Source organism: Habropoda laboriosa, unplaced genomic scaffold (genome assembly GCF_001263275.1).
Source record: "Habropoda laboriosa isolate 0110345459 unplaced genomic scaffold, ASM126327v1 scaffold203, whole genome shotgun sequence".
Taxonomy (NCBI): domain Eukaryota; kingdom Metazoa; phylum Arthropoda; class Insecta; order Hymenoptera; family Apidae; genus Habropoda; species Habropoda laboriosa.
This window is the reverse complement of record NW_017100358.1, coordinates 1,222,988-1,233,966: the sequence shown is the minus strand read 5'-3', so window position 1 is coordinate 1,233,966 and position 10,979 is coordinate 1,222,988. Positions and strand designations below refer to the sequence as shown.

Here is a 10,979-nt window from a genome sequence, read left to right as displayed (position 1 = left end):
AGAAGTGTGTGAGCACCTGTGCGCATGGAGATCGCCTCTCGCCATTTACCTCTTCGTTCCTATTTCTTCTCGTTTTTTCCTCCTCCTCGCGGAGATTAAAGACACCCACGTTGCGGTTGAAACGTGTCTCCTTCCGCTCCTTGCTCCGGTTCCCCTCGAGAACGTCTCGTAAGTCAAGAACGTAGTGTGTACGGTACGGAAGAGATCGGTAATTTAAAAAAGTGAGCAACACCAACGTGTGTCGAGACTGCTTTTAGCTGAACGACAGATGGATGATCCCTCGTACCGCGAGGTACTTTCCTCCGGAGACTGCGCTCGCCGCCCTATCTCTTTTGTCGCGGTCGCCGCCATAAATAGCCGCGCGTAGCCCCAGCACTCGTAGAATTCCAACTCGGTTGCGCACAAATCTCGGCTGTGTCGATGACGAGAATATTGGCGCGACAGGAAATTCGAAAGAATCCTTTTTTTCTCTTCACTTTATCTCGACGCACACGCTCACGCCCACGCGAGCCGCTAAATCGTTTCTCTGCGGGCGAGTATTGTCGCGATCGGAACGCCATTACTCATATTCCACGGCGACACGACTCGTGGCTTGTCCAGAGCACGGAACGTAGGTTTCGCGAATAGATAAACTGATTACCTGGAGCAACAGCGCCGTTCGTTCTCTTCTACACTTCGCTTCAGATTTCTGTTACTTCACCGTCGTTTGTCAAACGGTCGAACGGCACCGGGGGAGACAGTCGTTGCGAACAATCTCGAAAGGAATGGTTATCGTAAAGTTTCCGGTCGACAAATGGAGCATCGAATCTAGATTACTTTATCCAACTAGTCGTCACCGTGTGAAAAAATACGAGCTCTAACAGACTCGGTGCGTAGATAGAACAAGATTTCGCCAACAATGATCGGCGAGAGCGATAGAACGTTCGTGAAGTGGCTTATTGGCTTGACCGAAAGAGTTTTAACGAATAACACCCGGTGAAAATTGAACTTTTAATCACGTCCTCGTCCGGCGTTGGTTGTCTAAAAAAAGCCACCGTATGACCGGCGACTAATGTATTCGGATACGTGACATCATATAGCAGATATGCCTGCTATCCGGCTCCGTTCGAGGAATTCCATAGACAATGCAGCGAGGTAAAGAGAGAGTGTATAGGAAGAGAGGCCAGTTCGAAGGAACGAAAAAGCGGCAGCGAGCCTAGTTCGACAACACTCGCAAATCGTTTGCGAAGCCATGGAGGACGACGACGACGGAGGAGGGCGCTGCCTCTGGCGTCCCTCTTTGTTCGAGCGGCGGGTCCAGCGCCCCGGTGCTCGATCCATTCATAAATATCTCAAAACGGCTTAATTTCGCGGCACTGCGGGCGAATAAAATCTCGAGCCGGTGAAAAATGTAGACAGCGACGAGGGTGGACGAGGAGAGACGCCGGGGGAGAAGGGGAGAGAAGATACGGCCCAGCCACGACCCACGAATCGCTTGATCGCCGTCTCGGGTCACTGCAGCCTCTCTGCTAGAGGGAACGAGTCGGAAGGAAGGGGGCTTTCACGGCGAACAGCGCGAGAGAGGGACGGGCTTGTGCACAACGAGAGAGGCTGAGAAAGAGAAAGAAGAGAGGACTGGGGAAAAATGGTCGCGATAACTCCTACGTTCTCTATCCTTCTCTTTTTCTCTCCCTCTCTACCTAGCAATTCCAACCTCGGACGATTTATCCGGCTAATCCTCGCACTTTTCGTGGCCGACTTGCCGCGTTCCCCGCAGGTACCTAGCGAGCCTAGAAGGTAACTCGTGTTGATTGGACGCGATGGCACGTCCCTTCGAGACGATTAAGGTTTCTCGGAATTTCTCTTCCCTTCTCTGGCAGGAGTTCGTGGTACCCGAGTTTCGCGCTTTTTCTTCTCGCGATGGTAACGCTGTCTGTGAAACAGTGTTACTTAACCCACCTAGACTCGTGTGGCGGTCCTACGAAATCGGAATTCGCTTATTTTTTAGAAACAATCGACGCAATCCACCTTGCTATAAACACCATATTCCGATCATTTAACCTTTTAGATACGGTACGCCACTATAGTGGCTTCCGCGGATGGCACCAATTTGGACGGTACGCCACTATAGTGACTTTCGTGGATATCATGATTTCGGACGGTATTATACGTTTTTTCCTTTATTTCGCATTTGTTTCGCCTAGACCGCATTTCCTGGCAATATCGAGGCTGTCGTCGAAGAGTAGACGTGTCAGAGAATCGTCATGAACGGTTTTCGTGCCATCCGCGGCCAGTGCGGACGAGCGCGCCGTACCTAAAAGGTTAAAGATCGGCGCGAGAGACCGGCGTGAGTCACTATGCGCTGAAAAATTACGCGAGTTCAGGAAGGTCGACAATTTGGAAATTTTCAAGTAGAATTTTGTATTTTTACTCGAGCGCTTGGATAGAGACGCGTGAAACGGGAAAGGAATTATTCAGGTGCGGCGGGAGATTCCGGAAAACGCGGCGTCCTGTGCCGATGGAAAGAAAAGCTGCTCGCAACTGCGGGAGAGACGAGGGAATGTGAGAACGTCAGTGGACGAGAGATAGCAAGCAACCGTAGTCTGCCAGAGATTCATTTATGGTAATTTTATGCGCGCCGCTGATCGTGGGTGATTATTGTAATCGGTACACGAAAGGGTGACCGATTAAATCTGCCTGTTAATTTAACCGTGACGGTTTCTCCCGGTGTAATCACAGCCGCTCGAATACTTTTCTCTCTATCGCCAAGGTATTTCCTATATTAATTAATATCCGAGCAAACGTACGAGTCTAGATCGCAGAACAACTCTACGTCCCTGTATATCTCCTCTTTATTCGATTACACAAATCTCGGGGCACTTTGATCATCTCGGAGAATTCTCGAAGAAATTTTAACGAATCCAGCCCTCGTTAAAAGTCCACGTTACGGGTTTTAAACGCGCTCTATGAATCAACCGCGAATTTATTCCGCGACGGTGTCGGGTGGCATCTCGCTTCTACCGAAACGTAAGCGAGTACTCACACGGGGATGTTTGGGGTGAAAAAGGGAGCAGAGGAAGCGGGAATATACGAGAACGAGGTAGGTGTCGCGGCCGTACGAGACGCGTTTACCGCCCAGTGAACACGGCTTGGCCGGTGTTTTCGGTGAAATAATAACTCAGGCACGCGTAAATAATGCGGAATAAAAGCGACAAAGTAAGTGAAACGTACTACGAATAAAACTCGAGACGCGAATTTACCGGGCGATCGAAGCTATTCCGGCTGTCAGTGGATGTATCCCGTTTCCATTTCAAACTGCGCCAGCTCTCTCTCTCTCTCTCTCTCTGTTTCGCCTAGCACCAACCGTTCTCGTCTTCTTTCATCGTTTCGTCCCCGTGAACTCAACGTCGTTCTATTTCCAGAACCCTCATGTTCGTACGAGCTCTCCGCGTAAAGCGTGCACAGTATGGATTTCGACATTATATGTATATTAATTGATTTACGCTCATGCTCGCGTGGCTGTACTGTAAACTCGCCATTGTCGAGGTGGAATGGCGGTTATACATTTCTCGTGGCTGAGGTGGATGAATTTCGAAGGGCTCAGACAAGGATTCTTTGTGAGATTTTTTAGGCTTTCGCGGACTGGATTTCTTGAAATGAGTACAATTATCATTATCGGTGTATTTAGGTACCCTCGATAATCAGAATTCAGTCAGAATTCAATAATCAGGGACAGGGACATTTGGACAGGGTTCTGTCCCGAAAGACTCAAATAAAAATTCAAAGGTTGTTTGTGATTTATTCAAAATTGAACCATTGTCTTAGGATTTTTGTGGCTGGAATTTTTCTAAAGGGTAAATGAACGCATTTCAGGTAGTTCAACAAATTTCCAAGAGCTCACACAAGGGTTCTTTGTAGTATTTTTTAGGCTTTCGTGTCCTGAATTAGTTGAAATGAGTATAATTATCAGTGTATCTCAACACTCTCAATAATCATTAGGACACAATTCTACTCCAAATGACTCAAATTTAAATCATTGTCGTAGGATTTCCTTTGAGGCTAGAATTTTTCCACATATTTCATATCAAAAGTCCGAAGCGAAAATGAAAGGACAGCGTGAAAAAATTGACACAAGGAAAGAAAGGCTGGCAGTAACGTTGAACGAACGATGAAAGAGCTGCTCGTTGACCGATAACCGCGAACCGCCATGACCCGATAACGCCAGTGAGCGAACGAAGCGACTTAAAATGGCAGTTAAAGCGGCGCGTTATTGTTTTCGAGCCGCGTTTCGTCGCCGTGATCGTCCAGAAGAAGCGAAACCACAACGGAGAGGCGCGTACGAGGCTCGCTCTTGACGTTTAATCGTCCCCTCTAGATTTACGACAACCTAGCCCTCTATTCGCGTTGCTATTGCTGCCTCTCGCCTCTCCTCTTCGTTCCACAACGAACGTCTGTTCGTTCCACTTCACGTTCTTTCCCCTATTTTCCTTACCCACTCATTGTAAATCCTGATCGTATTCGACCACAATGTTGACATTCACTCTCCCTCGTTCCTCCATCTTCCACTTCCAACAGATTCCGTATTTTTCTCCGAAAGAGAGATTCCATATTTTTCTCCAAAAGAGAGATTCCATATTTACTCGAAAAGAGAGATTACAGACTCATCCGAAATATTTGTTTCTACAATTTCACCAAACGGTAGAACAGATACGAATACTGGAGTAACACAGAAGCGAAGGAACGCAACGCGGATGATTTTTTCACGCGGCAAGCAGCACCTTTCTCTTTGTGATTGCGAATGCCCGTCGCGGCGTAATTTGTGGCGATTTCCATGCGTTTTTCGCAGAATTGCGCAACGCGAACGGTGGGTTACGCCAAGGCATCGGCAAAAAAAGAAAAGAAACACACACAGCGAGGTATTCCCGCGGGTATTTAGCCGGTTTCGTAATCGACGTTTCTGCGATTGCCTAGCAGGACGAATAAAAATATGAAGGAGCGACAAGTATTGCCCGGGGGCAATGAGGGAGGATCGTTTTTCCCTCGATTTCGATATCGGAGCGGATATAGCCTCTGATGGCCACGATGGTCAACCTGATACCGACGTTAACTACCCTCGAAGCGATTTATCGCGTCTCCTGTTATCGCATGGGGCGAGAAGAGTGGTATATGGAAAGAAACCGAAGGAGATCCATGGATACGACGGCGTTAACGCCAGATCCGTCCAAAAGGGAAACTACCTGCTTTTTAAACCGTGAAACCGGAAGCCTCGCCGTTTTACGGAGTCTCCTTCTCAAGTGGGGCCACGAGGTTCTGTGTTTTGAGTCATTTTTAAATTACCTTAGCAGCGGTTGTAAATCACACTTTTTCCTTTCGTATCGGCAATCAGAATTGGATTTTTTTAAGGAGAAATTAGAAACCTTTGCGTTGCACGACGGGTACGTATCCATTGGAGAGACTTCTTATCTCTTGGGCAGATAAAACGACTGCAATTAGCAAATATTCGAAGCTACAGCGGGTCTGGTTTAATTGGAAACGCGGGAGTATCTCGCAGACTGTTGAAGATGCGGAAAATTGTTGTTAAGAAAGCTGTTTTCTGGTATAATTAGCATATTTCAAGGTGAACTTAATTTTTTTTAATTGAGTACTCGAAAAGGACTATCTATGTCAATTTTTTCGCGACCTCTACTTTCCTGCTTCCCAGTTAAACGCGACACGCTGTAATTATTGCTCTTCTTCTGCACGCAGAACTCTTTAAACATCCGAAAACATCGAAGCAAGTATCTCGTAAAAGAAACTACAGACGGTAATTGAATTTATCAGTTGTTCATTACCGAAATTCGTCTTGGATAGGTTGAACTTGGCCGCGTTCGACCAAAGTTCCACGGCAGAACCACCCTTACGGAAACTCGCTATTTCAGCGAGCGTATTAACCTCGAAGTCTCGAGAGTGGACGAGAGATAAGTTTTTCCCCGGGATAGAGAGGACGGTCGGGCGTAATCGAGGCGTTTAAAGTTCGATTCCACGGATTTCGTATAAATTCGCGAACTTAGGAGGACAGTGGGGAGAGAAAGAGGGAGAGAGAGAGAGTATTGATAGAATCTCAGTAGCGGAAACGCGCGGCGAGGAGGCAAAGGGGTACGCGAGAGAGGGCGGGGGTGGCTAGGTCGTAGGGGAGGCGACGCAGTCGGGCAAACTTCCGCAATATCCCCGTCTACTCGACGAACGGTGAAGCCGCGTGCGGCGACCGAAAGCAGATATTAAACTTAATATATGGCCGCAATTAGGCGCAGGCCTTCGCCCTTCTGGTTTACAGGCCCCGCCGTGTTGGGCGCGCGCGCGCACCGTGTCACTGCCACTGCCCTCTGCCAAAATGGGCCACCGCCTGTCAACCATAACTCCTTTGTCCCTAAATCACACGCGACCTGTCGCTAATTAGCGCGAATTCGTAAGCAGAAATTCGCGTGGATCCGCGCCAATCACTGTCACCGTTCCTACCGTGTTTCCATGTCTTCGCGTTGGCCGCGAGTTAATTGAAATTTCGATACGAAGCCTTGACGGGGGAACGAGCGGAAATTAGAGGAGAACGAAATAAGTGTGTATATATATGTTGGAGTGTTGTTACGAGTCTGTTGATTTATGATTAATCAATTATCAATTATCAATTATAAATGTAAGCCGGTTTATCGGGGGTATATTAATAATCGCGCGAATGAATGGCCATAAACGGGAGAAAATGGTCGTGTTACGTGGCAGAGGGAAGGGGGTTATCTAATGTGCTAAGCCTGGCAGACGCATATTACACGCTTCTTTCGTCACCTTTTTTTATAATAATCGCGTCGTGTGAGGTTATCGGTGATCTTCGATCGCCCGGGGTTATCGGTTAGAACGTCGTTTGAAAATAACTAAGCAGCGTCGGGTGATTTCCTTTTGAAACAATGTTCTCTCTCCTACTTCCTCTCCTATTCCAACTCTCCCTCGTCTCTTCTTCTCCTTCCCTCCATTTTCCCGTACGCCACCTGAAAAAAGGGAAGAGAAAAAAACGAGAGGGACAAAAGTGTAAGAAAGTAAAGTAAAGAGAAAAGGCTCGATAGCAAAGTAAATTAAGCATTCCCTGGAAGCACGAACTAGCGCCTCTCGCACACCTACAACGCAGCAGCTACTACTTTCCAGAGGGGCGGAAAGAACGGTAAATTCTGCATGGACATTAGCTTGATCCAGTGAAATTGTTGATAATGCTCGTGGCAGAGCTCGTCTGATGGGCCGCGGATATTTATGGCGGGCAAAGTGTGGGGACAATCGGGTTCACCGGTGGTCGAGGAGCCAGCCAACTCTATGACGCGCGCGTGTAGAAGAGGCGAGGCGAGCACGGTAGGGAGGATGCAACGAAGGGTTTTCTGGCTGCTTGACTCGCCCCTGGCATGATATGCCGCCAGCAGGATGGAATGGTTGCCTCCGGTTGCCAAGGTAACCTATGGTCCCAGCTTCGCCAACCACCCTCTGTACTCTCTCTCTGTGTGTGTATGCGTGTGACTGTGGCTGCACCGGCGAGCTAAACTCACGCACACAAAAACCACGTTCACTCTCCATGCTGTTGTGTTCCCTCACGCACACGTATACACACACGCACACGTACACGGATAGAAGAGATTCACAGCAGGAGAGACGTTCGTGTGAATGTTTTGGAGGAAGCACACACACCCAGTGAATCCTGGACCGCACTGCTACGAACGGCCATGCTGAATTCAATATCAGCATTCCCCGCATTCCCTCGTGGTTTTTTTGCCCAGCTTTGAACGATGACGACCGGATGGCTGATGCCGCGTGTCACTCGGCGCGCACGGTGAATGTGCCCGCGGAACTTCCGAGCCTCGTGAGAGACGGGAAAATGGGGAAGCACACCGGCTCGAGAACTCGAGGACACTCTTCCTCCGGTTGTCGTTTACCTTTGTCCTCGTAATCGAACGGGAAACTGGCGAGGGAAAAGTGACGCGTCTCTTGTTAACGTAGGGGATGAGGTGGATAAAGAGTATTTAAATCGACGACGTCGATGGTTTCCGGTGCGAGAGGTGGCGCATGCACGGAACAGAAAATCTGGCTATCTTTTATTGGCCGGTAGCCGCGTATTTGCTTCATCACGAGGCAATAATACGGCCACTCAGCGTCCTCCCGAGAATGATGGTATTATGGCTGACTGCTCATTGCGCCCGGGGAAACCGGTTTCTCAGTCGACCAACTGAAAACGCGAGCCCACCCTTTCGCGCCGCCGCCGCTCTCTGCACGGCCGAAAGTAAAATTACGTTCGAGCCAATTGCGAAAATTGCCGGCGAGGACTTTATCGGGCCCGGCAACTCTGTTGCACTGCTCGCGGCCATTTTCTCCGATGCACGCCGGAATAATCTGCGAATAATCGAGATATTCTTAACAGGTAAAACTGTCGTTCGAGGGGGATTCCGCGATATTTATTCGGCAATAGAGAATCGCGATATCTCAATGGAGTGGGGGATTAAAGGGTCGTGTAAAGGAAACGCGGTGATTTCGCCAATTATTCCGACACGTTGGAAAATCTTGAATGGGAACAAGGTTGCGTGTTATCCTGTCGAAGGAAGAGAGAGAGAGAGCTTTACGACGTTTTCAGGTACACGAACCAGATGACAAGCACCGGTCCTTACCTGGTTAACGTGGCGACGCAGTTCGATAGCTACCTAAACACCATAAAAAATTCAGCAAAGCCTGCGTGTTGTACCCCGTTTTACGACTTCGACTTCGCCATCCGGAGAAAGTTTTTTTTCAGTCGGAAGGCAAGGAAAAAATAGCACTTCTGGAAAGGGTTTCTCGTCCTTTCCCTCTTCCCCCTTGCAGACTTCCTCCCGAAACTTTCTATTTTCTTTTCTTCACTCTTCCCCCTTTCTTTCTTGTCCGTTCAACCCCTGCAATAAAGTGACCATCCGGAAAGTGCTGCTCCTTTTTTTCCCGGAAAGAGAAAGCGAGGAGAGAGTTGGAGATTTGTGGCTGTGCGCGGCACGCAGGTCGTTCCACGGGAGAGAGAGAGAGAGAGAGAGAGAGATTTACGTAGAGGAAAAACTGACGTTTCCGACCGGGTTCGGATCTGCCACGCAAAACTCCGTGGTGTGTGTGTGTGCGTGTGTGTGTGTGTAAAGTAGGTGACAGTTTAATTGGAGATAGAACGGTGACTCGGTCCTTGCGCGATAAAATTAATAAAGCTGATGCGCTAATTAATATATAACGAGCGGCTGAACGATTATTGCTCGCCGCTTGTGCAGTCGAGAAATTGAATTAACGGTAGACAATTACGAGATGGATTCAGAACAGACTGCAATACGTAGGAAACTCGTCTTCACGATCGTGCTTCTCGGCGTCAGCGAAGGGAAAACTTGATTATTTTTCGAACGTATACACCGCTATTGAATTTTATTTAGACAGTCAACCCTTTGCACTTCTTCCGTGCTTACTTATAACAGTAAGTCAACAGTCAACTTCTTCTTCCAAATTCTCAATACGAAACGTTTAATCGATAAAAATTCGAGTCGGTGAATTTTGATCAATCTGTAAACTGGAAGACCGAAGGACGTCCCTGCCCGCCCCCTAAGAAATATGGTAAGTTGTATTAACACGAGTTGGCTGTGGTAGTGCAAAGGGTTAAACTACAAATCACCCTGCATGAAAAAACTAACCTAGGCAAATCTGCGTTTCTGACGTTTCCAGGGCCAAATGGCTGTCCGAGGCGCAGAGGTCGACAGACGTACACGCGGTTCCAGACGCTCGAGCTGGAGAAGGAGTTCCACTTCAACCACTACCTGACGCGACGACGGCGAATAGAGATCGCTCATGCTCTCTGTTTAACGGAACGACAGATCAAGATCTGGTTCCAGAACCGGCGGATGAAGCTGAAGAAGGAGCTGAGGGCGGTGAAGGAGATCAACGAGCAGGCGAGGCGGGAACGCGAGGAGCAGGACATGATGAAGAAACAGCAGGCGGAGAAACAGGCGAAGATGCAGCAGGAGCAACAGAACGCGGCTCTTCAGCATCAGCAACAGCATCACGTGAGCGGTCTGGACAAGACGCAGAGCGATCTTCTGAAGGCGGTTAGTAAGGTGCCCACATAGGAGACTTTGCTCAGCCGGTTGTCTTTCTTTTAAAAGAGGAAACAAGAGACTGGACACAGCAGCCTGGACGCGGACATCGAAGCGAAGTGTGTTAGAGCTGGTAAAAGAGGGTCGTAGGTAGAAAACAAGAGATAGAGAGAGAGAGAGAGGAACTTGAAAACGAACGAACATACTTACGCTCTTCTTCTCCCTTTTCTCGAAAACATTCGCGAACGACACACGGAAGAAGACACACAGCCACACGAGAAGGAGGACTCCCCTTCTCTCCGTGGTCTTCTTCGCTTCTCCAAGGCTCTCGCGACCTTGGTACGCAATGATGTTTCCTTACGCGTAGGAGGCATCGGTCTCTCTCTGTTCTCTTTTTCCGGTTATCGCGCGTGGTTCGGAAAGAGACAAAGAAGGACGAACGAAGGGAAACGAAGATTACGGCTCGGAGCGGCGAGGCAACGGTGCACCGTGCGCCATTGTCTTTTTCTCTCACTTTGATGAGAAAGCCTGTGCGCGTCGATAACACTCGGAAGAGGCGAGCGGGGAAATAGATGTTTCAAGTCTCGCCTGTCTTTGTTGTCTTTTACGAAGGAAGGATAACACGGAGAGAGATAGAGAGAGAGAAACACGTCACACGCAGAGAGTAATCGTGTAGACACTAGAGAGAGAAAGAGAGACGAGCGTAGATTATACGTAGAGAGAAGAAACGCGAAGCGTGTTAGAAGCAAGTACACCCTCGAGAAGAAAGAAGGAAAAAAAAAAACGAAACCACTTACGTACTTATTTGGCTGGGCCAAAAGGGAGTTGGACCTAGCCTGTGACTGATTCCTAGAGCGTATAATTGTAGTAATTGTTAATCGGCCGCGACGACGAGTCATCGCGATTGCC

General features: G+C 48.6%; 1 protein-coding gene across 1 annotated transcript in view; it reads left to right on the top strand.

Annotated features, from left to right (window-relative positions):
* The window catches only part of LOC108574682 (homeobox protein abdominal-A homolog), a 31,389-nt gene extending 21,203 nt beyond the window's left edge, over positions 1-10,186 (top strand). The window contains exon 3 of the mRNA XM_017937306.1: positions 9,703-10,186. Within this exon, the coding sequence (XP_017792795.1) occupies positions 9,703-10,103 (401 nt within the window). The 3' untranslated portion in view covers positions 10,104-10,186. The remainder of the gene's footprint in view (positions 1-9,702) is intronic.
* The last annotated feature ends 793 nt before the right edge of the window (positions 10,187-10,979 follow it).